The sequence below is a fragment of the Haliotis rufescens genome, unplaced genomic scaffold (assembly GCF_023055435.1).
Source record: "Haliotis rufescens isolate VD_foot unplaced genomic scaffold, xgHalRufe1.0.p SCAF_6, whole genome shotgun sequence".
In the NCBI taxonomy this organism is placed as follows: domain Eukaryota; kingdom Metazoa; phylum Mollusca; class Gastropoda; order Lepetellida; family Haliotidae; genus Haliotis; species Haliotis rufescens.
The window spans coordinates 29227831-29255582 of NW_025964334.1; the positions used below are offsets into that span (position 1 = coordinate 29227831).

Consider the following 27752-nt stretch of genomic DNA (forward strand, 5'->3'; position numbering starts at 1 on the left):
ACTCGATTACTTTCAGGCCGTCGTGTTATAGATTGAATATCGCTGAATGCGGCGTAAAACAACAACAATTATTGAGTGAGTGTCCCATCATGACGTCATTCCTGGAGACTCGAACATGCGCTCGCAACTTGATGACGTCTTATGTTCAATTGGACGACGTTATAGTTGAAAGGGGACTGTCTAGTGAGTTGTTCCCCATAGATGTATAATATGGCAAAGCAGATAAACGTGATGGCCGAACTATCACATTCAAAAGCTGGAGAGATATGACAGAGGGCAATGGGCGAAAAGGTACAGGAAATCGACGTGAGGATTGTGAGAATATGCGGGAAATAGCCACCCGTGCATAAAATGGACTTGTCCGACTTTGCCGGAATCGAATTCTATTGAGATAGTCATCATTATTCAAATACGGGTAAATATTTGCAAAGCTTGTAATTTTATCATCATCCTTAAAGAGGCTGTACATAATGTTGACATCTCATATAAGAAATAAACGACTCGTCGTCGTTGTTTATCGGACAATAAAACACTGCATGCAGGGAGAATATATAACTCAGTCGCGGCTGCGCCCCTCGTGGTTTATACACATTGCAGTGTTTTATTGCACGATAAACAACTCCTTAAATATATGTGAATAAGCGTAGTTATTGTCTTCAATATTCTGTGATTTACACTTGGTACGTGTACAGTCTGAGGGTATCGGCTGGTCACAATCTCCACTGGGGGCACGGGTGGCCCAGTCGTCTAAGGCGCCGCGATTCGCTGTGCAGAGTTGCGTCCCTTGGGCACGCCAGAAACCTATGATTGTGGGTTCGAATCCCGGTTCGCCCCGATTATGTTTCTAGGTTTGTCAGCACTATACCCGTGCTCGTGCATGGGTTTCACCGAAGTGGTAAACGTCTTAGACCTGCATCGCTTCGGGATTTCCTCCCACATTAAGCTGACACGCCGTGAATAATGTTAATAGCGGCGTTAAACCCAACTCATTCACTCACAATCTCCACTAAAATGAATAGCTATGGTCTGCCGGTCTGCCTGGTTGTGTGTTGTCGTAAGCCGACGATATGGATCGTTGTTTACACTCTCAACAAATTGTTGTCTTAGTTCCAGACTCGATTATTTAAAGAGCGCGGTGACATACTGTATTGTCTCGAGTAAACGCCGGTATCTCGAATCAACACCGGGTTTTCGAATAAACACCAGACATTGATTAAACGCCGGGTAGTTTTCATGCAAGGAACTTCCCCATTATTATCTTTGTGATTAAATGCCGGGGGTAAAGAGTGTGTGACAGACATTTACACCAGAGCTTTGAATCGAGAAACTACGGTAGCTGGATTTTTGCTGACTGTGACGTTTAACATAATTCACCCAACTCATTCACTTCACTACGTTATTTTTGTAAAGCATTGTTTGTGTACTTCTTTCATGTCTTGTGTTCCAAAATGTGTCATAGTTGTGACATAGACACATCCAGGATAGGCATTGAAAATGTAAACATGTAAAAACTTGTACGACAAGTTCCCAAATAGATCTTGATCACCCTCTCTATAACGCTCCATCTAACGCAGTCTCTGTCCGTACCATTTGAGGTGTATGACTTTCTGTAACGTGTGTATGTGTGGCTGTACAACCGGTAACGCACTTCATACCTGACCTCATTATAACGTCTTCAAAATTGCGGACCTATATATAGATATGACCCCATTACTGCATTTCAATAGATTTCAGTTGCTAACATATGATGAATACAGTGGGCGTTCAGTTACAGGATATGCTGGTCATATGCGGAGTGTGATCCCCTGGTACGTGCGGAGGATTGTTTACCACACACCCCGAGACAGGTATGTAAACATTAGCTTATGACGACACCTGCATTAAGTCATAAAGTTACCTACTTGAGACACGTATGTACCGGGAGTTTTAATAGCTCCAGGTCATTTGATTTAGTTAACAAGATATAATTTATCCATCTGATTTGCCGTCAGCATTGATATAAATGCAACAAAAGTATAAATTATAACATACATAAGCACATATTTATATTTATTTGATAGACATGTTTTCTCCGTGTAGGTGTATGCAATATTTCTTGAGATTGAGCGCTGGACACGGGAAGTAACTCTAAAATCTTGTATTTTAGTTGTTGATCGGCAACTCAGAGATCGGGTGATGTATCGAGATCGAGCCACCGTGAATAAGAAAACATTTGCCTGTTTTAGAAACTCGCGTAAAGGGAAATTGATGTTCAGACTGAGATACAGGTGCCTACTTGAGAAGAAATATAGCCACAGCGAGTACTACACGAGTCCCATCAGATACAGCTGGTGTTAAAAGTTAACGTTGTCCTTATACGATCAGCATATTCCTCATGTTTCCATAAAATGTTTAGTCACAAATAACCAATGTATTATTACACGGCACTAGGTGGTTTTAGACTTTGTTTGTAATGGACTGATCATTTATCATAGGGTAGGGTCCGGTGAGATTGGTCTTAGGACAGTCTCATATTTTGCCGACAACCCCCTTTTACCCCCAATTTTATGTAGCGTGTTGTCATGCACGGGTCTGCTTGGCCTTCATTGTAAACCCCAAGCACGTTAATACATATCATCAACACGTATGACAACTTTCTGAATGCTTGCATGCTATAGTCACATTTATGACAATGTCACTGTCACAGTCATCTTCCTAATGTGAAGTACGTAACTGGATTTCAGGTGACGATAATTTCACATATATTCTTGTCATTGATGCTTTTTTGTACATGTGTCATGTAAAAATCATCTTAAATGTTAAGATCAATACAGTGTAGTGTTATCACAGTTCATCTAGCAGAATTTAAGTAAAATGAGAAAAGATACTTTACTAGTTTCGCTTTAACTCTCGCGAACGCCCTCTTGTCTGAACACATCGAGTATTCATATCGAGGATGAAAGTAAGGAACGTTATTCGATATGACAATTCAAGATACGTGTTCAAATCTAATATATTTATATATACTTGGTCAGTTTCACAAGATTGCTTGTGTTCATGTCCAAAGTAGGTTACAGTAAAGTTACTGGTGGAAACACCAACATTGCACACTGGTAACAACTAACACGCTCTATTGATGTCAAGACACGGGAATACAGGAAGTTATACACACGTTAAACTTATTTTATTTGTTTATTAATAATGGATTGAGATTTATCAAACAGGTAACATTTCCTCACAGACCTGGTCCTTCTTTGAGAGACCATGAAGTGGGAGCCTATTTTTCTCCTTCTGGCGGGGTCATGTGCAGCCGTAGGTGTCAAAGTGGCCATCGACACATCGACACTGACAGGTTGGTGCTAATTTTACTTACCAAATTCTTTATTTAGAACCAAGCTCATCCACATCAGATTTTGCCAGTCAGCGTTGATGCTTATAAATTCTGACGAGCAAAGCATTCGGAGCTGCATCCTTTATTATGAAATTCTCTCAGGATTCATCTGACGCGACCTTAATTACAGGGTTTATCAGACATTGACGGAGAGACACGTCTGATGGGGGTGAAAATTATTGAAAGATTTAAATAAGATTGATTTAGAACAAGTCTTGGTTCGAGTAGGTCTATATGCACATCATGACATCATCGTCGGGCATGAGAGACGGGCTATGGGTCGCTGATTAAAGTGGTATAAGGCGCCGCAATTCTCTGTGCAGAGTTTCGTCCCTTTGGCGTGCCAAAATCCTACAATCGCGTGTTCAGCACCAGTGTGTTTCGTCAAAGTAGTAAACGTGAATGACCTGTCTTGCTTTGTATACACGCAGTGAAATAACTGAAATACTGTTTGAACACGACTCACTCACTCACTTAGTCAGTTGGGGTTGGTTGGCCACGATGAATGATGACTGGCAACTGCTTGAGATGATCATACTCTCAACTGGCCATCCACAATTATACAACTGCTTGTACCCCTATGGCGATCCAGGTTAGAATAAATTCACAGCCCTATTGCTATGTCACCGTACCCAAACGGATTTGAACGACATGAGCAGGACAATTGTTGACTGCGGCGTAAAACAACACACAAAACAAATTCAATCATAGTGAGTGAGTATGGGTTTACGCCGCTTTTGGCAATATTCCAGCAATATCACGGCGGGGGACACCAGAAATGAGCTTCACACATTGTACCCATGTCGGGATTCGATCCCGGGTCTTCGACGTGACGAGCGGACGCTTTAACCATTAGGCTACCTGACCGCCCCTGAACAACTTAAGAATAAACAACTATTTCATCTGTTCAAAGAAATACACGTCTCATGTGATGGGGCAATGGTGTAGCCTAGTGGTTAAAGCGCTCGCTCGTCACGCCTAAGGCCCGGGTTCGATTACCCACATGGGTAAAATGCTGTCCCCCGCCGTGATATTGCTGGAATATTGCTAAAAGCGGCGTAAAATATATTCACTCACTCACTCTCATGTGGTTTATTATCGCGTTTGATATATTCACCATTTTCCCTCACTACAGGATATGCAGCCTCATTGGTGTTGCTGGCGTGGTCAGGCGTGTTACTTCACATCTGGAGTCTACAGCCAGCTCATAACCTCAATCTTTCCACAGTCTTCAAAATGTACTTTCAACAAAGGGTCATCAGAATAGTTGGGGGTTTCATTTTATGGAGATTTAATTCACTTTGTCGGGACGTGAATTCAGCTCAAACAAAGACCCTATTTAAATTGCTCAAATCAGGCCAGACCACGGTGTATGGCCGAGACTTTGATTTAGCGACCATTGCATCCGTTGCCGAGTTCCGGTCGCGCATGCGCCTGACTGAATTTAAAGATTATAAACCGTACGTAGAAAGGTGTCTGGCTGGCGAAGGAAACATATTTTTCAAGCAAGAAGTGGATTTCTTTGCAGCAACATCTGGTACTACTTCGGGTCGCAGCAAGTTATATCCTGTGAATTTAAATTCAAACCGTTCATCATATGGTCCATATTTGGTTATGCCGATGTCTTCAGTCCTTTCTGCAGCGCCTAAACTTAGGCAGCTAAGGATGGCGGAATACATGGTAATACCCGGGAAGAAAATGAAAACGGATAGAGGGGTCAGCAAAGGGTCAGTTTCTATGACATTTTGGAGATATGAAACGTTTTATTGCACACCGAGGATCGGCTACAACATACTCAACGAACACGATGGACAGTATGTCCACATGCTGTTTGCACTCCGCGAGCGAGAGCTGGGGACGATTTTCGCGATGACGTCAACGGTTATCTTACAAATGTTGACTCTCGTGGAAAAAAACTGGAGTAGACTTGTGCGTGACATTCGCAGAGGAGAGTTGGATGTAGATCTGGACATCGCTCAGGACTTAAGGGAGTCTCTCAACATGCACCTGACACCTCTGCCTGAGAGGGCTGATGAACTGGAGGAAATCTTCAGATCTAGTTGTAGGGGCATGGTGCCGAGAATCTGGCCGCATTTGGGTGGGATGTCGGCGATCAGCACTGGGACGTTTGCTCTGCAAGTAAGTCTGTTCCTTGTAAAATCTCATTAAAATCCGATACGAGACCTGTCTGAGTAAAGATCTGACATCCTCTCCATGAGATGTCGCGTCAGGTAAACTTTCTTATCAGCCGTTCAGCGCCGAAGCTTCTAAATTCTCCGTACCAGTGAGCGTAGCATTCAGATCAGCATCTCGAACACGAATTTACACGGCCAGTACCAAATGTAAATAATAAAGATGGTACCATTATATTGATGTAGATATATTTTATATGCACTGTCCTTTCTGAACACAATGACATCTAACCACAAAATGGAATACCATCGAAGGGATATTTGTGTTGTGCGTGGGTTTTCCTTTGTTAAAATCGAGTGGCTACGGGTTAACCTGACATTGAGGATGGCAGATCTTAGCACACAGAGGCATCTATCTGAGTAAAAGATCTGATTGTAATGAGATTGGTTACTCGTGGAGAAGGTTTACATTACGTGGATTTCGGTGGAACCCTCAGCACTTCCTCGATTTTTGCATTGACTGTATTATATTGTCCAGTATATTAACTAGAATGCATGTATTGCTGATGAGGTATGAATGAATACTTGTTTCGTTTTATTTATCTTATATCTCCAAACTAGCGATAAGAAACTAACAAGATCTATTTGGTTCATGATAACCGAGTTCATATAAACCAATTTGAAGTATATATATTTGAAGTATATTGTAATCATTTTGAACATCCTTTAGTGAGTGAGTGAGTGAGTGAGTGAGTGAGTAAGTATGGTTTTACGCCGCTTTTAGCAATATTCCAGCAATATCACGGCGGGGGACACCAGAAATGGGCTTCACACATTGTACCCATGTGGGGAATCGAACCCGGATCTTCGGCGTGACGAGCGAACGCTATAACCACTAGGCTACCCGACTGCCCACACCATTTAATAGTTGTGAGGCAATACAGACATCTTTGTTGACATTGAACAGATGTTAACGTTGTCGTTCAACATACGTTATTGACGTCAAACACTTTAGTGCTCACGTACCACATACATAGAGTGTGTGAGTGAGGGTGGGGGAAAATACATATATGTAGTTAGTGTGTTACATCTTAACATATGTATATGCAAAATATGCATATGCCAAATTTTCCTTGTGATCATTAAATTGTTTTTCCCCTGTTGAAACTATATTAATTCACTACAAATAATCCTAAAGTGTGTTTAATCAAGAAATCACTAGTGTGATTATTATAAATATTTTACGATTTTTAAAACTTAAAATAGACATTAGAAAATCTGACTCAAATAATAGTATTTACTTTCGATTTGGATTTCTTGCAGGCGAGACTAGCGAGGGAACGATACCTAGGCGACGTTCCACTCTACTCGTTCGGCCATTTGTCTACTGAATGCTTCTTCGGGCTGATTTTGCACACTGGAGGTCTCCTTGACCCGGAGACAGGCGCCGAGAGGGAGGATTACGTCATCCTTGCCAACATGAACTTTTACGAGTTCATACCAGCCGAACACACTGAGGAGGAACAGCCAGAAACACTCTTAGCTCACCAGGTATAACGCGCAGTGTCAGAGTGAGTTTGGTTTAACGCCTTTATGAACAGAATTTTAATTGTATTTCTGCGTGCCAGCTTGATGTCGGAGGAAACTTCAAATTACACGGAGGAAAAAATAACCTGTCATTTCATCCTGGGGAAAGAGGTTCATCAAAAAAGTAAGATTGAAGACCTGATTTGAAAATGTTAAACCAAGTGGCTTTGTTCAAAAAGCTGTCTTTGAGCATCTTCCCTAGGCAAGGGAGTTAACTGACAGTAAGCGCCACCAGTGGTTATTACGAGTTATGTCCCTTATAAGCCTCTCCTATGGACCAATCAGATTCCACCTCTCGTATCACTTGCATTTGTTTCACACAAAATGGCGGCGCCAAGTCAAGACGATCTGATCGATAATCAAGATATATATTGTGATAACACGGGTCTTGAGCATCTTGATTAAAAACGTGAAAAGACTTGCAAAACATCTGTTGACAACGAGTTGGCGGTGCACATGCTTTGCAAATCCTGCATTGACCGAAATCTGCACGACAGTTTACTAACCGGATTTCGATTTCGGTGCGCGATTTTGATTGGACTATGCATAGACTCGTTAGTCCAGCCAAATTGTAACTCCATAATACAAGCCTAATTCGGCAAGGGTGGAAACTGGACTTTTATAGTCTCTCTGTTGTAGGGTTAATCTTAGCATGCTTCTGTCTAACGGTTTGGGTGTGAATGAACAGCAAATCATTTCCTTTGATACCCATATTTTTGTAGGTTGGCATGCAGTAAGATTCACGTCCAACTCATGTCCCTTGATGTGGGTACGGTAGCACGTTCATTACCCAGCACACTGTTTTGGTTGTGTTTTTCGGCGATTGATTCTTAACCATTTTGTAAAACTATTCGGTGTTTGGTCCCAACGTGTCCAAATTTCAGTTGGTAACGTCCATTCGTAGGTTTTCATCAAAACTGTCCATCATCCACATTCTTAGTAACTGAGAGGAACATTCCTTGGGCAGTTGGGAGTACAAACATGTAAGGTTGGTCAATTTTTGCCATAATATAAAAATGCTTTATTATGCTGCAATTTTCAATGTTCTGTTTTATAATCACCCTCATATATACTGTTTCAGTGAACAGTGAGAAAATTTTAACATTCTCTTCATGTCTTGAATTGTGACAAAAAAGATCTCAGCACTCTTTTATGTAGGATCAAATCTCAGCCTCTAAATATGAAGAAAACAACAACATGACTCTACCAACCCCACCACCCCTAAAAATCAAATGGTCCGCCCTAAAGGCCTTAGACTAGAACGAACAAGCATCATTTACCATTATAATAAAGTATTTTTATAGACGCTTATTACTGTTTTTCATAGGTTACGGTGGGCAGGGAGTATGAGCTGGTTGTAACCACACCACGTGGTTTCTACAGATACAGATCGGGCGACATGGTGCGAGTGTGTGGTTTCTATGGCAACGCACCGAAATACAAGGTGTTGCACAGGTGAGGACTGACTATGAACCACAATAGTCACCAATATCGGAAATAATATTTCTAATGTAGTCCACGTGACTGTCGTATGTCAATGTTGAAGTATGGAATATATTTTCAGCAATATTCCAGCTATATGACGGCGGTCTGTAAATAATCGAGTCTGGACCAGACAATCCAGTGATTGTTATCCAGTTATCGAACCCGGATCTGCGCACGACGTGCGAATGCTTCAACAAACCAATAGGTTTCCCTAAAGGACATGAATGTACTTGGGAGTGAGTGCATGTTGTTTCGCTCCGCAGTCGGTAATGTTCACGATATATCATGGCGGCCAGTAAATACTGAAATCTGTTCCAGACCAATCTCATTAAAATCAGATCTTAGTTGTTGCTGCCGCTAAACAAAGATCTGAGGACATCCCATTACGGGTCACGTCAGAACGACCTTTCGCGATCTTTGACCGACCACTGAGATGACTAAAAAGAAGTCGACATCAGCCAGATAGAAAGCAGCTTTCTCGAGCTTTACGGCACTCTTTTCAACCAGGCGACTTCCATTTCAGACTACGCTTGAAAAATATGTTGACACAGTTCTCGATTAAAATTTTGAAAAATGACCAAACGAACATTCTGGAATGTCTAATATATGGTTGATATTGTATAGCAGTGCTCCCCACATACTGTTCAACGCCTCCACCGTTCAAATGTTTATCCCACTGAAGCGAGAGATAGTGTCGTAACTGTCGTTCGGAATACCCCGTGTTGACGTTTTCGAGGTTGCTTGATTAGAAACACATTCCGACTGTCACTTTCATGATCTGGTAAGCGACGCTCTGATTGGTCGAATGAAAGGTCGTTCTGATGTGACCCGTAATGGGATGTCCTCAGATCTTTGTTTAGCGATAGCGAGAACTAAGATCTGATTTTAATGGGATTGGGACCAGACTAACCAGTGACTGAAGCATGAAGGTACTTGACCAAGTCACAGTCTGACCACCCGAGCCCCATTCGACTGACCTCTTACAAGGGCTCGTACTGGGTATCTATTCTTACCCACAATGCCCTAATAGTGCGAATTATTTGTGTGTTATTACAGTGTCTGAACACAATTATGTATATATATTACATTGTCAGAATGGTTGTCATGGTAAGCTGACAACTCTTACATCAGGCTACAAGGCGACACAGAGGTTGCAAACGTTACCGATCAAGGAATACATCATTCTGACTTTCAGGCGCGGAGATGTCTTGAATGTCTCCTTTGAGAAAGTTCCGGAAGCTGTAATGCGCGAGGCGATATCGATAGCTTGCAGTCAATGGACCTCCGGAAGACTGGTCAATTTCGCGGCTACAGAGAATATTCATGTAGACATTGCGACAGGTATGAAGAAGCTGTCTTTTCATGTATATATACTTCCGCCTCAGTTTGAGAGGCGTAGATCTATCTGTCTGGAGGTAATTAATGCCAACTGTGAAACAACGACAATACATCACGGGCTTGCGTACACTCAGTTTATAAACTAGTCATCGGCCCGTAGGGCTGATAATTTTAATTTTCAGCAGGCCCTTACGGCCTGTAGTTATTTTAAGCTGTAAACGTGGTAAATGAATCATAACACTGACATTGCTTCGTGAAACAGGGCCCAGCTTCAAAGTACTCCGCTCGTTAACTCTTTCAACACCACAGGCCGGTGTACCGGCCACACCGTAGCCACGTCAAAATAATATATAGTTTCATGAACCTACCTGTCATGTTATTCATTTATTAAAACAAATTACTTTTCCCAAAGTCAGAAAATACGTACTTCATTTCAGTTTATCATATGTTATAAATAGATTATTAATTATGAACTATTTCGAGCAATGTTATTGAAAAATTGAAAAAATAATAATTCTGGGACACATGCTTCGACAACAGCTCCATATCGAACATGTCAAAGAGCAATATAAAGACGTTTCAAGCTAATCGAAAAAATAGAAAAAAGTAACAAACAAAATCAACAAAGTTTAACTTATTTCTAAAAATTGTCAAACTTACATCTAAGTTACTATTTCTATCTTATCGTGCGATCGTGGCATGTAAGTCAACTAACATCTCGGCATTTGTCGCCTCGATTGTTTGGCTCGGACACGATGTTTAATGCCAAAATATATGCATGATAAATCTTTGTCACAGGTCATAACCTAGTAGGAAGTTCCATTTTTAAACATAAGTTGCGATTGGGCCTACAGTTTTTTCAACTGTGCGTACAATGTTTTAAATGTGCTGGCCCTTAAGGCTCTCGGTTTACTCTGCTGAGTTTCAGTCATTCAATGCTAGATCACTACATATAACATTTCAGTTATAATTAATATTTAATCAAATGAACAAATGTATTTTAAGTGACTTCAGTGAATAAAACTAGGACTTCCATTTTGCCCTGTCTTGTTTCCCAAAACGCCAAGTTTCAGTTTGCTCCCATCTTCGAATTAACTTTGGGCGAAGTTGAAAAACACCTTTAAGGTTATTTGTATGCCCCGATTCGCTCAAACATTCAGTTTATTCACCAAGCCAAACACACGTGTCTTTATATATTCACTGTTGTGTGATGCTTTGCAGAGAGAAATGTTTATATGAACATGTTAACGGATCGTAATGCAGAAATCCCATGTCAGGGTCAAGTTAACTGTTAAACATAGGAACTAAAAATTTTAATTCATTAATCATATAATTTGCTGGAGCACATGGACTGTTAAATTTATCACAAAAAATCCGAAATTCGTCACTTGGCACAGACCGACTGAACCTGGCCTGGGCCTCGTTCCTCAAAGCGATCTTAGCGCTACAATGACCGTAAGCCTATGTTAAAGTATGTGACTTACGATCACCTTAGCGCTAAGATTGCTTTGATTGCTTTGAGCAATTGTAGTGCTACGACTGTCGTAAGTCTATGTTAAATTATGGGAGTTACGATCATCTTAGCGCTACGATCGCTTTGTAGAACAGGGCCCTGATCTTTAACCTTGATGAGAGCTTTATGGATTAATTTGTCCTCTAAGACCCGAGATAGACACCGTTGTAATCAGGTCCCGTGAGAGAAATACAATGGCAACAATCCGAGCCAATCCGAATTATGCGGAACAACGTCCGGTGAAGCATTAGAAGACCCCCGCTGTCAGCATCACGTATACAATGGCTTTTATCGTCACAGGTGATTACAGGTCACTGCCCTGAATTTATCACTAGCCTATTCCAATGTGCCCACACGAGTATGGACAGAGTTTTCAGAGTACATGTTTTACACAATGATTGTTTACCATGTAGACCCAAGAGCTTATACAATGGTTCGTCGTTCAACTGTCAAGTTGTTTTATTCCAGAACTAGAGGTGTAACGATTTAACCAACGTTCAATGCATCGCGATATCGTGGTAACGATACGTGTATTGTATAGGTAGGTCATGTATCTATACAAGGCTTTACAAGAGTAACAGTTTAAATGATATGAACATTAATTATATTCTATCTTCGCCTTGTAGATGTAATGGATATGTGAGTGAGTGAGTTTGGTTTTACGCCGCTTTTAGCAATATTCCAGCAATATCACAGCGGGGGACACCAGAAATGGGCTTCACATATTGCACCCATGTCGGGAATCGAACACGGGTCTTCCGCGTGACGAGCGAACGCTTTAACCACTGGGCTACCCGACCGCCCCTAATGGATATAAAACCCCTTCTGTATTAATTGACTCAACTCTACTAAATATGTTTTAGTTAAAATGCGGCTCATTTCTATTGATGCTGGGAATGATGTCAAGTGTGGGTTTTTTCATGTAGCTTTGTAGCATATCGTGTACATCGTATCGCGATATTACTCTCGAGAAGTGTAACATATCAAGTACATCGTATGGCGATATAACTGTCGAGAAGTGTCAAATATCGAGTATATCGTATCGCAATATTACTGTCGAGAAGTGCAACATATCGAGTACATCGTATGGCGATATTACTGTCGAGAAGTGTAACATATCAAGTACATCGTATGGCGATATAACTGTCGAGAAGTGTCACATATCGAGTATATCGTATCGCAATATTACTGTCGAGAAGTGGAACATATCAAGTACATCGTTTCGCAATATTACTATCAAGAAGTGCAACATATCGAGTACAACGTATCGCGATATTACTGTCGAGATGTGTAACATATCGAGTACATCGTATCGCGATATTACTGTCGAGAAGTGTCACATATCGAGAACATCGTATCGTGACTTTACTATCGAGATATATAGCATATCGTGTATTACTGTCGAGAAGTGTAACATATCGAGTACAACGTATGGCGATATTACTGTCGAGAAGTGGAACATATCAAATACATCGTATCGCTATATTACTGTCGAGAAGTGGAACATATCAAGTACATCGTTTCGCAATATTACTATCAAGAAGTGCAACATATCGAGTACAACGTATCGCGATATTTCTGTCGAGATGTGTAACATATTGAGTACATCGTATCGCGATATTACTGTCGAGAAGTGTCACATATCGAGTATATCGTATCGCAATATTACTGTCGAGAAGTGCAACATATCGAGTACATCGTATGGCGATATTACTGTCGAGAAGTGTAACATATCAAGTACATCGTATCGCTATATTACTGTCGAGAAGTATAACATATCGAGTACAACGTATGGCGATATTACTGTCGAGAAGTGGAACATATCAAGTACATCGTATCGCTATATTACTGTCGAGAAGTGTAACATATCAAGTACATCGTTTCGCAATATTACTATCAAGAAGTGCAACATATCGAGTACAACGTATCGCGATATAACTGTCGAGATGTGTAACATATCGAGTACATCGTATCGCGATATTACTGTCGAGAAGTGTCACATATCGAGAACATCGTATCGTGACTTTACTATCGAGATATATAGCATATCGTGTATTGCATTGTGGCCTTACTATCGATATATGTGGTATATCGTGTATCCTATTACGACCTTACTATCGAGTGAGAATGTTTTTTCACCTCCTTTTGAATTTTTTCCAGCATTATTACGGCGGGGGACACCAGAAATGGGCTTCACACGTTGTACCCATATTGGGAATCGAACTCAGGCTTTTGGAGTGACGCGCCAACGTTTTAGCAACTAGGCTACCCCACCGCTCCCTTACTATCGAGATATGTAGCATATCGTGTATCGTATAGCGACCTTACAGTCGGGATATTGTATCGCAAAGGCAAATTAATTTTGCCAAAATGATGTGTGTGGACACTTGACAGAACAATAACAAAAGCGAGAAAACTAGAAAAAGAAATCTCTGCCCATTCAAATATATGTAACGTAGCTTAAGAAGTTCCTCTTCTGTCTTTGTACTCAGGAAAACATATTGTCTGGTTCAAAAGTCCTTTAAAACAGTCCTTTTATTCGATTAAATATATCGGACGAGGCCTCAGCTATGAATACTGTAAACTACGGTTATAACGAACACGCTTATAACGAACTGACGGATATAACGAACTTACTTTTTTGGTCCCAACTATCTGCCGTAGTTATACTATATATATGCTTATAACGAACTACGGTTATAACGAACTAAAATTATTAGTCCCTTTGAGTTTACTGTATTTGATTGATGCTAATGATCAAGATATCCCGAATCGTGTTACAATGCGATGGAGATATGATATACTGGATAATTGGAGAATGATGTTTACAAAGCCAATGCTAAACTATATCACGCCAATCTCAGATGTTGCTTTCTTTGAAACATCGATGAAAAATTATTCTGCACAGGTAAATATTATTTCCGTTATATCATGGCGTGTCAGCGTGATGGGGGGTGGGGGTATCCGAAGTGATGCAGGCCTTAGACGTGTACCTCTTTGGTGTCTTTAGCCACGAGCACGGGTTGATGCTGATAAAACAAGAATCACAATCAGGGCGAAGCTTTTATTGGAACCACTGACCCAAGATTCAGGCAGGCATAGGGGACGCAACTCTGTACAGCGAATTGAGGCACCATAGACCACTGCACCACCTATGCCTAATTCTTGTTGGGCATACAGGCTATATCTTATAGAACCGCGATTTGTTCTAAATCAACAATTTGGTTATGTTGGTACCAGCCTGTCCCAGTTCGCCCGTTTAACACCCTAGTGAGGAATATACATCGGAAGCAATGGCACCGACGTGCGTGAAAGAACAAAAATGAAAAATGGCGTCCCTCGTGTCAGCTTGATGTGAGTTATGCAAGTCTAGGCCTTTTAACTATGTAAGGTATTTGTTTTGTTTTAGACACGAGCAATGACGCACTATATTACGTCATCTTCGTGGAGACGGATTCCGGTCAGCCATTGTTGCAAGACGAGGTATCGTCGGTAAGTAAAATCGGCCCTGTCTGTGGTTAATTCTACCTTTCATGGCATATTGATAAAAGTAATGTAAAATCATACTCACTCACTTAGAGGTACCAGTGGTTTCTGAATACTGTAGTCCTTGAATATATTATATGCTTTAAAATTCAACTCTCAGCTTTTCGAGTATTAACTCAACTTTGAAAATCGGTGCTCACACCACTTAGCATTGGTTTGACAGTTCCTAGGTCGGAGTATAGCTTGTTATCCGACATGAGACAGATGTGACGCGGAATAATGTCTCGTTCACACAATTCCGCCACCTACACCGTGAATGATAAACAAGATACTACATGAGACACCAGATGGCCTTGGTAAAGTCAAATCTTGGTTTTCATCGTCAACAGGTTCTTAGTCTGATCATTCAAGGACGAGTCGATGGATTATACTGTGATTCATGTCGGGGGAGGGGGTTGGTCGGTTCTATTTTTTTACGGACAGTCTTTTGTTAGTCTTGGCTTCAAGACTAATAACTAGGTTCTTCTCTGCAAAGAGCATCAACTGGTGTTTGTTAATGCATTATGTTTGTTATAAAGTGATCGTTTAACATAGGCAGTTCCCCAACCATGAATATCACGTGGTCTGTCGCATATCACCACATTGTTTGTTATGTTTGTTGACAACAATATTCCGGACTATTTTTAATCGAGTCAAGGACAGGTTAAGCCGCCGGAGCACCACGACATGCATGTCACGCAATCAGCGAGGTCACCCATCCCCATTGAGCTATTATGATCATATAATGGCCTGTTTACAGACTCGATGTAGTTTTTTCAATCACGTGCGTGTAATGAAGAAGAAAAGGTTAACTGGAGAACTGTATATACAATATATGAATGTATGGGGCAGTCGGAAAGGTTTGTGTATACTATCTTTGCTGTTCATCACTCAGCAATTTTCAATCTATATGACGGCGGCCTGTAAATAATCAAGTCTGTACCAGGCAAACCAATGACTGACATTATGAGCAGCGTCCTTAAGGGTACAGTGACACGCAATATACGAGCGTGACCTACGGCCAGCATCGAGAACCATTTTTACCTCGAATTCCCACGTTCCTATACATTCGGGCCATCGCGATATGGCTGCAATATTGCCGACACGATGTAAAATTATAACGCTCTCCACACTCCGGATATCACGAATTCGGTTATACCACAACATCAGCTACATAGAACTAATTTTAATACCCCCTGTTATAATAAAGTTTATACTTATGTCGATTCCGATTGTCGGCTGCAACCAACAGTAACGTATCCATTATATCAAGAGTTTTTGGAGTTTGACTGATCTAACAGTGGTTAGTCAAAGAATAACAGCGCGAAGACCAGGGTTAGAATAGGTCTTCAGCAACCAATGCCTGCTATGCCGAAAGAGGCGACTATGCTTGTCGTAAGAGGTGACTGACAGGATCGGGTGGTCAAGCTCGCTGACTTGGTTGATGCATGTCATCCTGTCCTTTTCGGATCGATGCTTGTGATGTCAATCACTGGATTGTCTGGTCGAGACTCGATTATTTACAGACCGTTATCAGATTGCTGGGGTATTGCTGAGTGCGGCGTTAAATAACAAACAAAAATAACTTATTTATAATAAATGAATGAATTGGGGAAGATAAAGGTACCGGACAAAACACTTGAAGAAAAAATGTTAGTTTAATTAATTATGCCGTATCATCTATAGATATATCAAATTTATTACTACTTTTTCGGTGCAAGATTTTGACCCACTTTTATCTGATGCACATTGTGTTTTACACGACACTGATCAGTCGTCAAGCTGAATTCAACTGTCAATCAGCGGGTGAAATGGACGACAAGTGCACGAACTCTTCGTGCAGCAATAGACGCTGGGACAATGGCAAAGCGTATCATTTTCATCAAGCTATTGTCTCTGATGATGTGAATGCTATTTGAGATGATTTGTTGTTTGTTTGTTTGTTGTTTAACGCCGCACTCGGCAACATTCCAGCTATATGACGGTGGTCTGTAAATAATCGAGTCTGGACCAGACAATCCGCTGATTGACATCATGAGTATTGATCCACGCAAGAGGGATACCATGACATGCATCAACCAAGTCAGCGAGCCTGACCACCCGATCCCGTTAGTCGCCTCTTTTTATCTATGTACATTAATGATATTGGATCTTATGTCACTGAACATAAATTCAATTGCGTTGGTTTTCAATTTAATTCGCCCTCTCTTGATATTATGATTGATCTTTCGCTAATTGCCCATATGGGTACAATGTGTGAAGCCCATTTCTTGTGTCCCCCGGTGATATATATCGCTGGAATATTGCTAAAAGCGGCGTAAAACCATATTCACTCACTCACTCTTTCGCTAATATTGTTTGTACTGTTACATGCGGATGACACAGCCCTCTTGTACTTTGTTCTCCGTAAATCGCTTCTAAACTTGTCCGGGCAGATCCCGATTTATAGTGAGTGAGTGAGTGAGTTGGGTTTAACGCCGCTATTAACAATATTCCAGTTATATCGCGGCGTGTCAGCTTAATGTGGGAGGAAAGCCCGAAGTGATGCAGGTCTCAGACGTTTACCACTTCGGTGAAACCCACGAGCACGGGTATGGTGCTGACAAACCTAGAAACATAATCGGGGCGAACCGACTGGGCCACCCGTGCCCCCCCCCCCCCCCCCCCGATTTATAGTGCTAGCTCTGAAGTTGGCAGCGGGTTCGTTATTTGTTATAATAATTCGTTTTTCGAACAAGCCAGCACCGGGTTCGTTATTCAAAGGCTGTGTATTAAACAACTACAGTAATATGGTCAAATACACTGGAACTCATTTAATATATGTCAGCAGGTTCGTCTTACATGATCATCCTAAAGCTGTTTAGTTATTCAGTACTTTTGAATAACGAAAAACAAACAAGCACCGGGTTGGCTATTTAGACTTGGTATAACAAATATAAGATACCGCATTTCCAGTGGGTTCGATATTCGTTATTCGTTTTTCGAATAACGAAAAACAAGCCAGCACCGGGTTCGTTATTCAAAGGCTGTATATTAAACAATTACAGTAATGTGGTCAAATACACTCATTTAATATATGACAGCAGATTCGTCTTACATCGTCTAAAAGCTGTTTAGTTTTTCAGTACTTTTGAATAACGAAAAACGAAACTGCAGCATTTTAGCTTTCAGTTCAGTTCAACAGATTGACAAATGCGAGGTAGTCTAATCTATGTTCAAGCAGTTTTTAGTTATTAACTGCTGTCCAGCAACTGGATTCTAAACAGCACCATTCATCTTTTATCAATAACACTATTCAGTCGGATTCTTTCTGGCAATTTATGGATGAATAAAAATGAACGAAAAGGGGATAGACCAAACTGTATTCACTTTATTTGTAGAAAAGGTTTACAATACTACTTACACTCTGGTATGATAATTTTCATTACAGTTAAATGTAGTGAGTTACCCAGACGGTATTTTCTATAAAAAGTCTTTCGCCAGATAGCAGTTATGTTCATTGTACAGGTAAGTTTGCTGTGAACAGAAAGTTATATACGTCACAATGCAAAACTGATCCTTCTGACTGGTATAATACTAAATGGCAATGTATCTATACAGACAATGTACACTTATGTTTACTGAAGCCTTGAACTCTACTGAACTATAATTTAAGTTTACTACACTATGCAAGTGGTTGTCTAGAACTGTGCAAACAAACGTGAGGTTAACTTGTCACCTATAAGATGAATACAATCATAGGATCCATTCCAGGTCGTGGTCAACGATCAACGTTACAAACCCAAACAAATCTAATGTCATATTACCAGACATTCGGAGAGTAGTAAGACATCTTACTGCAGCTGTGTGTGATATGTCACCACCATAAACTGACCAGTCACGTAATTCATGAAAACATAGATACACTGTAAGACTCTGTTCTGTTGTGGGTGATGATTGACACTGACCAGAAACGTTTTTTTCTGTGGGAACGGATAAAGGTGGTGTTGTTGAAGAAAGCGATACAGTGACAGGGTCTACGAGCAGAGGCCACACTCATTGTAAAATTAAATATATCATAATATAATTATAAATTTGTTTATTTGTCCTAAAATACAGTCTATATATAATGAGGGCTACTTCAGCAAAGGTTTTCCCACAATTAAAGCCTTTATTGTAAATAGGTACATAACTAAAAACAGTAGCAGATTCTTTATTCTATTTATTTACATATTTTCTTGGACATGAACTGAATGACGAACCCGGTGCTGGTTAGTTTTCCTTATTCAAAAGTACTGAATAGCTTAACAGTAGTTGGGAGATAGACCATAGACTATAGACTATCTTATATTTAATAGAATTGTTGGACATAAACTGAATAACCAACCCGGTACTGGTTTGGTTTTTTTTGTTATTCAAAAGTACTGAATAACTAAACAGCGTTTGGATGATGATGTAAGACGAACCTGCTGTCATATATTAAATGAGTTTCAGTGTATTTGACCACATCACTGTAGTTGTTTAATATACAACCTTTGAATAACGAACCCGATGCTGGCTTGTTTTTCGTTATTCGAAAAACGAATAACGAATAACGAACCCGCTGCTTACTTCAGGCCCCTGCAGTTTAACATGAATGCCCCACTCAGACAGGAGCCGACCAGTCCTTGTTTTAGCCCCTTAATGCCAAGCGCCAGACAGGGTAACAATAAGTACCATTTTTTAACGTCTTTTGCTATGACGCGGATGGGGATCGAACCCCGGACGCTCTACCACTAGACCACGGAGGCGGCCCGGAAAATGGTGTTAACTGTCCCATATGTTATACATGCTCTTGGGTACAGATACAAATACCAATGGTGGAATTTACAAATGGCTCACTTTTATTCAAATATGTTAGACCAATCTGGCTATGTATGGCTGTCGCAGAGTGTTACATCATCTTCCTTGTTAAAAGTAACCCTTTTCACGCAAACCACATGAACACTTGGAACGCGGGTATTGTAAATTTATCTAAATGTTCTACATATCGAATCTTTAAAATTGACAATAAGCTTGAATCATGTTTGTTTAATATTCCCTTCCTATTAGCTCTTACACTTCTCTTCTTTCGAACATTCGTCACCGCTAGTCACCGCTTGTAGGTAGCGAAGACTAATATTTTTTTTAATGTACATATTTTAACGATGTTCGTAAATTGTATATCCCATGTAAATATAGGAATAAACCAAATATGCTAAAGTTCATATAATTGGTATCCCCCTGTTTGAAAAATGGAGGATATAGTGATCAGCATGTCCATCCGTCTGTGCGCCGGTCGTTTTCCGTTTCAACCGTTGAATATTTCTTGTTGAAACTTGCTATACAGATCAGTCTAGTCGTGAAATGGTGTCTTTTGATGGAGTTTTTGTTGTTGTTGTTGCTGCTGCTGTTTTATGTGATGACAAGTTGGAAATTAGGGTCGTGATGGTTTCAAGAGCAGGATGCCGTTGTACTAAACAACCTACGACTGTCGTAGGTCTATGTTAAGGATAGGGAGTTACAATCACCTTATTACTAATATCGCTTTGTACAACGGCAGCCAGAACTACAAAACCGTCGACTATTTCTGGATGAAACTTGCTGTACAGATCAGTCTAGTCATGAACTGGTGCCTTTTGATGATTTGGGATATTGAAAATTACTGAACAGCACAATTGCTTTCTTCACTGAACTGAAGTTGTCCAGTGGTTATGAACCAAAAGAGGGTAACTCCATTTCCGAACTGCACCCGACCGAAGGATATGTCATCTTCCCAAGGCAAGGGAGTTAACTGACTAAAAAAGTCCAGTTTCCACCCTTGCCGAACTAGGCTGGTATTATGGAGTTACATTTTGGCTGGACTAACGAGTCTATGCATAGTCTAATCATAATCGTGCATCGAAATCGAAATCCGGTTCGTAAACTGTCCTGCAGATTTCGGTCGATTGCAGGATTTGCAAAGCATGTGCACCGCCAACTCGTTGTCAACAGATATATTCCAAGTCTTTTCATGTTTTTAATCAAGGTGCTCACGCATTGCGCGATGTAAGACCCGTTTTATCAAAACATAGACCTTGATTATCGATCAGATCGTCTTGACTGGGCGCCACTGTTTTGTTTCATGAAAATGCAAGTGATACGAGAGGTGGAATCTGATTGGTCTAAAGGAGAGGCTCAGAAGGGACATAACTCGTAACAGCCACTGGTGGCGCTACAATAGAGCCCAGGAATTCCAGCCCAGTTCGGCAAGGGATGAAACTGGACTTTTAAAATCAGTTTACTCCCTTGCCTCGGGAAGATGGGGATATGTCGTCTCCTGATCACACTTGATTAACTCATCGAACATCTCTGTCCAGAACAAAACTTTGTAAACATACTGATATCATCATGAAAGTTGTTAAAGCTCCCGGCTAATTCTCTGTCCGCCTCACATTGTTATCTCTGTCTGTACCTGTTTCTCGGCCTGTGTGTAATAAAGTTCTGTTCTGTTATGATCGGATTATTTACAGACCACTGTCGTATAGCTGGAATACTGCTGAGCGCAGCTTTAAACAACAACCAAATATATCCAAGATTAAATATAAATGTTTTTAGTTTGTGAATAAATAAATCTATATTCCTCCCTTGTGTGTACTCCAGATTGACTTCCAACTGAAGCGGATGTCGGATACGTACCGAGCCTTCCGTGAAAAGGGCACCATCAGCAAGCCCCGCATCGTACAGCTTCGTCCCGGCACCTTTGAGCTGATGACGGACAAGGCTGTCTCGAGGAATCCAAGCCTGTACAGAGCTCTCTACAAACACCCCCACACGGTCCGCAAACAGGAAACTCTGTTGTTCCTACTGGACAACACATTATAGTGGTCGCGCTACATTTTACCTGTATGCTTGATATTAAGGACATTTAGCTTGACCATTGCCTTGATCGAAGCTTAAATATCGTAGTAAGTTATTATTCATCGAGTTAGACGAACAATTGACGTAACATTTTTTTAATAATGAATAATAAACGGACGAATTTCTGCTATTCACAAGTCCATATAGCGATGTTAATCCTACGGCTGACATACACTTCGAGCAAAGGAAAGTATACACCCATGTTTGATGATGGATACAAATGAAACAAACAAGAGATAGTTGTCAGATGGTGATGGCTTCCATACGGGTATCATTGTTGTGTTTCGAACCTTATAATATTGCTGAGTGCGGCGTTAAACAACAAACAAACAAACCTTAAGTTTGCAGTGTTTCGGCGACTGTCTTCAGCCAAGTCATGTATGACGTTTTGATAACGTTTGTAATGTTTTGGTCAACTCCAATTTACAAGTGTATACTTTCTTTTGCACGGCAATTTATGTTAATCTCAATATGGTGTAGGTGGTAATGTTTTGTAGTTTGTAGACCAGAATTTAATTAGGGTTAATCCTGATTATGGCTAGCGGCCGCATGACACTTCAGCGACAGATACTCGACCCCACAGTATGTCACAGTGCATGTTTCCGGATTAGTCTGAAGCAAAGTATCGCAGCAAGTGACAGGCCATTGCCCAGGTAATCTGATTAAAATCAGATCTTAGCTCTCACTACCGCCAAACAGACTAAGATCTGATTTTAACGAGATTGATGCCAGGGTTGGTTCATAGAGAGAGTTAATGAACTGAACACAGATGAGACCTACAACGCCGGTAGAAGCACTTAACGTCACAGTCAACAACTTTCAGTCATATCACAGTGGGACAAGTGAAGTTACCAACCATGTCCAAGGATACAACACAGCGACTGTGTGGCCTCTTGAAATGGAATAGTTGAAATGATTATTAATAAGAAAGTGTTTAATACAGGTATACGGTCTCTCATATTCATGTCTCAATGTCAAAGATTATGATTTTGCTCACGAAAAACTGCATTGATGAGGATGGCCATATTGAGGTCGAGTTGGGTTTTTTTGCACGAGATTATGAGCTGTGTTTTGTTTTGTTTTGTTTTTTTGTATATTTTTATTTATTTAAACCTACGAGCCTGAATTTTATTTTTAAAATAAATAACAACTATGGCAGGCGATGTCTTTTTTTTAACAGTCTGAAGTATTTTTCCCCAATATAATCACACCCCCACACCCACCCCCACCCCCACCCCCACCCCCATCCCTTATACAATGTGCATGATACAGCCGATATCAGTTGTGTCTTACAAAAATTAAAAAAAAACAACTTAGGGCTACCCGGTTTTCATCATGCTTTGTTAATAGGTCAATACACAGTACAAAATAGAAATGTAAGATGGCGAGGATATATGGAAAGCTATCACAAGGTAATTTCCACCAACAATTATGTTGGTCATCAGGATCAACATCACCACAGCAAGCTTACTTTTCATATATCACCCCATGGGGTTTCCCAGGTATACATACTGGTCGTAAGAGGCTATCAAATGGATCGGGTGGTCTGGTCGGAGACTAGGTTGGTTTCACTGTGTGGATGGTTGCTTACAATATCAGTCACTGAAGTGTGTTGTTCAGACTCGAGTGTTAACAGTCCGTAAAGCTGGACTAATGCAACGGCGTTAAACAAACAAACAAACAACAAATCATACACCACACAGCGCAGTATTTTATGTTGTAACTGAATAATCAGAGATACATGAAAATCAATATGTGGGAATAAAATTAACTCATAACATACAAAAGTAACAAACTTACTTATCTAAATGTCCAAAGTCGAAAACAAACAATACATCTTTCCAGATGCTGGAACAGCCAGGGCATCGTTAATACGTGCAGCGTAGTAGCAATAATGTGATAACATAAAATATGCGTCTTTGCACATACCACGGAGTTACCTTCCGGAACTATTTTCTTTCAGTGAATGAATGAATGAGTTGGCTTTGTCATCCTTTTGAAAAGTGTCTCAGTCTTTTCACGGCGCGTACAAATCACGGGATAAAACCTTGAAGTATAAATGGGGCAAATCTGAGATTTGAACTCACGATCATACGTTTCTTTGGGGGGGGGGGGGGTATTTTTGTTGTGAAGACTAAAGCGCACACTTTCGTAAAAATATCCCCCAAAATTCTCACAATCCCTTACTTTCTTTGTTCAGTATATATGAGCTAAACTGTTCTGTCATTTAAGTTATCAAAGCTGTTCAATAAATATTAATATATATGCCACTGGAAACTCCCTACAATGCCTTAAGGGAACCTTTGAATTTATTTATTCAAGTGGGAATGTAAATTTAAGGACAATACCACTTTCCAATATAAGAACATCATCAGGGGATCATTCGATACATATTCATCAGAACGGACAACATAGAAATATATCGATGCATCCAACACAAGAACGGGGAAAAAAACCAGTTCCAAGGGGAATTGTGATGGATATATGCACGTGCTGAGGACGGATTACAAGAAATGCGTTAAGTACTAGATAAGACAACTGAAGAAAGATGCAGTTTTTGAAAAAACGTGAGGGACCGACCAATTTCTATTCTGGGGGCTTCAGTCTGTTTTGTGACTGCCTGCCACGCAAATTACATTGTTGCAAGGTGTATTTATTTATTTGTAAATTCAGACTCATAGTTTGAAGTAAAAAAAATATCTGGTTTTGTAGCTGTAGCTGCTAAAAACATCTATTCTCGATACAAAATCCCAGCTCCCACTCCCCATCCCCCGATTATCAAATGGCTGGTCCCTTGTTTTTACTGACCCTACACAATTTATAGCTGATAATCTTGTGGTAACTGATATGCCAATATGTGCTTCACAAACAAACGAAATACTCCAAGAAATAGCAACACGTCAAAGCATATAAGCCTAGACATGTTAAAACATATACGTCATGAAATATAAGCCAAATAATATACACCAAAACATAAACGTTGTTTGTTTTGTTTGTTTGTTGTTAACACCGCACTCGGCAATATTCCAGCTATAAGACAGTGGTCTGTAAATATTCGAGTCTGGACCAGAAAATCCAGTGATGGATATCATGAGCATCGATCCACGCAATTGGGATACAATGACATGCATCAACCAAGTCAGCGATCCCTAACACCCGATCCCGTCAGTCGCCTCATACGACAAGCATGGGTTGCTGAAGACCAATTCTAACCCGGATCTTCACATTTGATATCTACGTGATAATATATGCGCTATAACACATACTGTACGTCAAATCATGCACGCCTTTATACATATATAAGGTACACATCATAACATTTATCATAAGGGGTATGTCTGTCGGCAGAATGACACCAACGGATAAAAATCGTATCCGTCGGGGTCATTTACGGATAAAATGCAAATATAAAGGTCAGGTAGACGTATAGTACTACTGTCAGTGTTTACAAACAAACATGGCGTCGCCTTTGTCTATCGGAGCATATTGAGGCTGGATTGATCATCGGGGATCTAGACAGATTACTGGGATAATTATCATTGTCCTAATAATGGTCCGAGATACCAAAAATCAGCGTGTAACTGGGGCGTCTATGAGGCCGTTTACAAGTGTAGGCAACATTGGAGACATAAATTATCACTTTCAATACCTGTGCGGCTTGGGATCTTAAACTTACAGAACAGAAAGTGGTTGAATTTGGAAGAAATACCGTAACGTCGTGTCAATGTAATAAGACCAGGCAAACTCAACGACAGAGTAGCTTCCTTTTAATAAAAAAAAGGGCAAATACTCTTGCGGGCGGACCTATAGACTGCCGCGAAAGACGATCACTGACAAAGTTGTGTGTGAACAAATTACCATGACAACGTATGTGTTAGTAATTGTCTTTTTGAGAGAGAGAGAGAGACCAGCGGGGGTCCGTTCCAAAAAGGGATATTAGCTTAGCTTTACGATAGGCATGGCGCTAACATCGCTTTGTGTAACGTAGGCCTGGCCGTGAGTCTGGCAGCTAAGATGAAAACTACAGACAAACTCGACTTAGTTACATAACTGGTAGGATCAAGATGGTTATTTTGTGTTAACTACCTTAAAATATATGCAATATAAACACAACAAAGAACTATACAGGACTAACGTTAATGAAGAACAAATCCAACATTGCCATCTATTTACTGCGGAGAGAAGGAATATCACAATATGAAGAGAATAAAAAATGTATAGTCATTATTCATCACAGACGCTCATTCGTGAAAGGTTGTTCTTACCAAAACCATATCGTGCTGGGTTAACGTTAAAACTGTAGGAAAAGTGGTGTAAAACACGTCTGAAAAAGAATCATCAAAAGCTGTCATGCCTTCGTCTTGTATTACAATTCATGTACCTCTTAAACACATCGTATTGCATGTATTGCTTAAACATATAGTGCGCGAAAACTGTACATTGAGGAAAACAATCATAAAACTTATATAAAGTTGTTCAAAAGGGTGTTCACATAAGTAAATGATATGAAGCATACAAAATATATAACCGACACAACGAATAATATGTAAAGTACATAATGTCTTATATTTGACGGAACACAACCAACACAGACAGCCATTATTACAGATGTACGACATTTGTCCAAACAAATCAGGTAGGTAGGTAAAAAAATAAAAATAAAATCCTACTTTAAGTTTCTTTTGGGGGGATTACCTCACAAAAGTAGGCAGGCAACAAGAAGAAGGGACAGTTTTCAATTTGAGTATTATAAAGATTTTATTATATTGATGGGGAAAGCTGTTTGGCGGAATAAAAATAATAAATGTCCCAATGAAGAGAATAGCACAGTATGGTGTCATTGGTAATATCACAGAATCATGACGAACAAGTCGTCATGGGCAGGCATGTGGTATAACGGAACGAGGGTATCAATTCTTTGGCCATTTAGAAACAACATTTGTATGACATAAAGCTTTAAACTAGGCCGATCTAAGACGTCACCACTCGACATTTCCGTGACCTGCTCGCAAGAGTGGTCGGAATGGCAGCAGTGGTCACGAATTAGGGCGATCTGACATTAGTAAAGAGACTGCCAAACAAACTTAAGAAACATCTGTGTGGACACTGCGACGTGGGACAGCGGGCGTTGTCATTGAACAGGAGACTATGGTGGGCTGTGACATGGAGTTGGTGCTCTATGTGCACCACCTCGACTCCACAAAAGCGCCTAACCCTAACTTCCACACCTGTTGTTGTTAACGACACAGGCGCGGATACAGCGTTTTTCAAAAGGAGACGGATTATTAAAAAATGCAAGATGAATGCAAATACATGTAGTTCATTCGGGGAACAATGTGCGCTTGTAAGCCAAAGATTGGACACGTAATTGTTGGTGTTTTTTGAAAACTTCACCAACTGATTCAATTCAATTCATTTCTTTCCTTTAAGATAGTGTTTGGAATATCAGCAGCCAAAAAGGGGTTGCACAGACCTGCACCCTGCTCTGGATCCCCGTCATCTTCCCGAGGCAAGGGAGTTAACTGACTTTAAAAGTCCAGTTTCCACCCTTGCCGAACTAGGCTGGAATTACTGGGCTCGATCGTTGCGCCACCAGTGGCTATTACCAATTATGTCCCTTCTAAGCCTCTCCTATGGACCAATCAGATTCCACCTCTCGTATCACTTGCGTTTGCTTCACACAAAATGGTGGCGCCCAGTCAGGACGATCTGATCGATAATCAAGATCTATATTGTGATAAAAGGGGTCTTACATCGCGAAATGCATCAAATCACGTGAGCACCTTGATTAAAAACATGAAAGGATTTGGAAAATATCTGCTGACAACGAATTGGCGTACACATGCTTTGCAAACCCTGCATTTGATCGAAATCTGCACGACAGTTTACGAACCGGATTTTGATT

The 27752-nt window shown here is 40.5% G+C and overlaps 2 protein-coding genes across 4 annotated transcripts in view; one reads left to right on the top strand and one right to left on the bottom strand.

Moving 5' to 3' along the window:
• LOC124141052 overlaps window positions 1-15184 on the bottom strand; it is a 41493-nt gene extending 26309 nt beyond the window's left edge. Inside the window, exon 1 of one of the 2 annotated variants that reach the window (XM_048386140.1) lies at window positions 15001-15184. The gene's annotated coding sequence lies outside the window, so the exon portion shown is untranslated. Of the gene's footprint in view, window positions 1-14996 lie in introns of both variants that reach the window. The other variant, XM_046508934.2, reaches the window with a different exon arrangement.
• Window positions 1695-23005, top strand: LOC124141051 (probable indole-3-acetic acid-amido synthetase GH3.9). Of its 2 annotated transcripts, none has more exons than XM_046508931.2 (8): window positions 1695-1847; window positions 3204-3331; window positions 4506-5509; window positions 6826-7053; window positions 8417-8544; window positions 9770-9915; window positions 14835-14917; window positions 21590-23005. In XM_046508931.2, exons 2-8 carry the CDS (start codon window positions 3244-3246, stop codon window positions 21809-21811), a joined length of 1899 nt encoding a protein of 632 aa, XP_046364887.2. In that variant the 5' UTR covers window positions 1695-1847; window positions 3204-3243; the 3' UTR covers window positions 21812-23005. The 2 variants fall into 2 exon arrangements, with proteins under 2 accessions (XP_046364887.2, XP_046364888.2); XM_046508932.2 differs by having other exon boundaries at window positions 1703-1847; window positions 3221-3331.
• Window positions 23006-27752: the final 4747 nt, after the last annotated feature.

What these genes read in the sequence shown, in the direction of transcription:
- LOC124141051 (XM_046508931.2), top strand. Translation starts at nt 3,244, where the DNA reads ATGAAGTGGGAGCCTATTTTTCTCCTTCTGGCGGGGTCATGTGCAGCC. An exon ending in CTGGGACGTTTGCTCTGCAA is followed by an intron (nt 5,510 to 6,825) that starts GTAAGTCTGTTC and finishes GATTTCTTGCAG; the next exon opens with GCGAGACTAGCGAGGGAACG. An exon ending in TCATGTAGACATTGCGACAG is followed by an intron (nt 9,916 to 14,834) that starts GTATGAAGAAGC and finishes GTTTTGTTTTAG; the next exon opens with ACACGAGCAATGACGCACTA.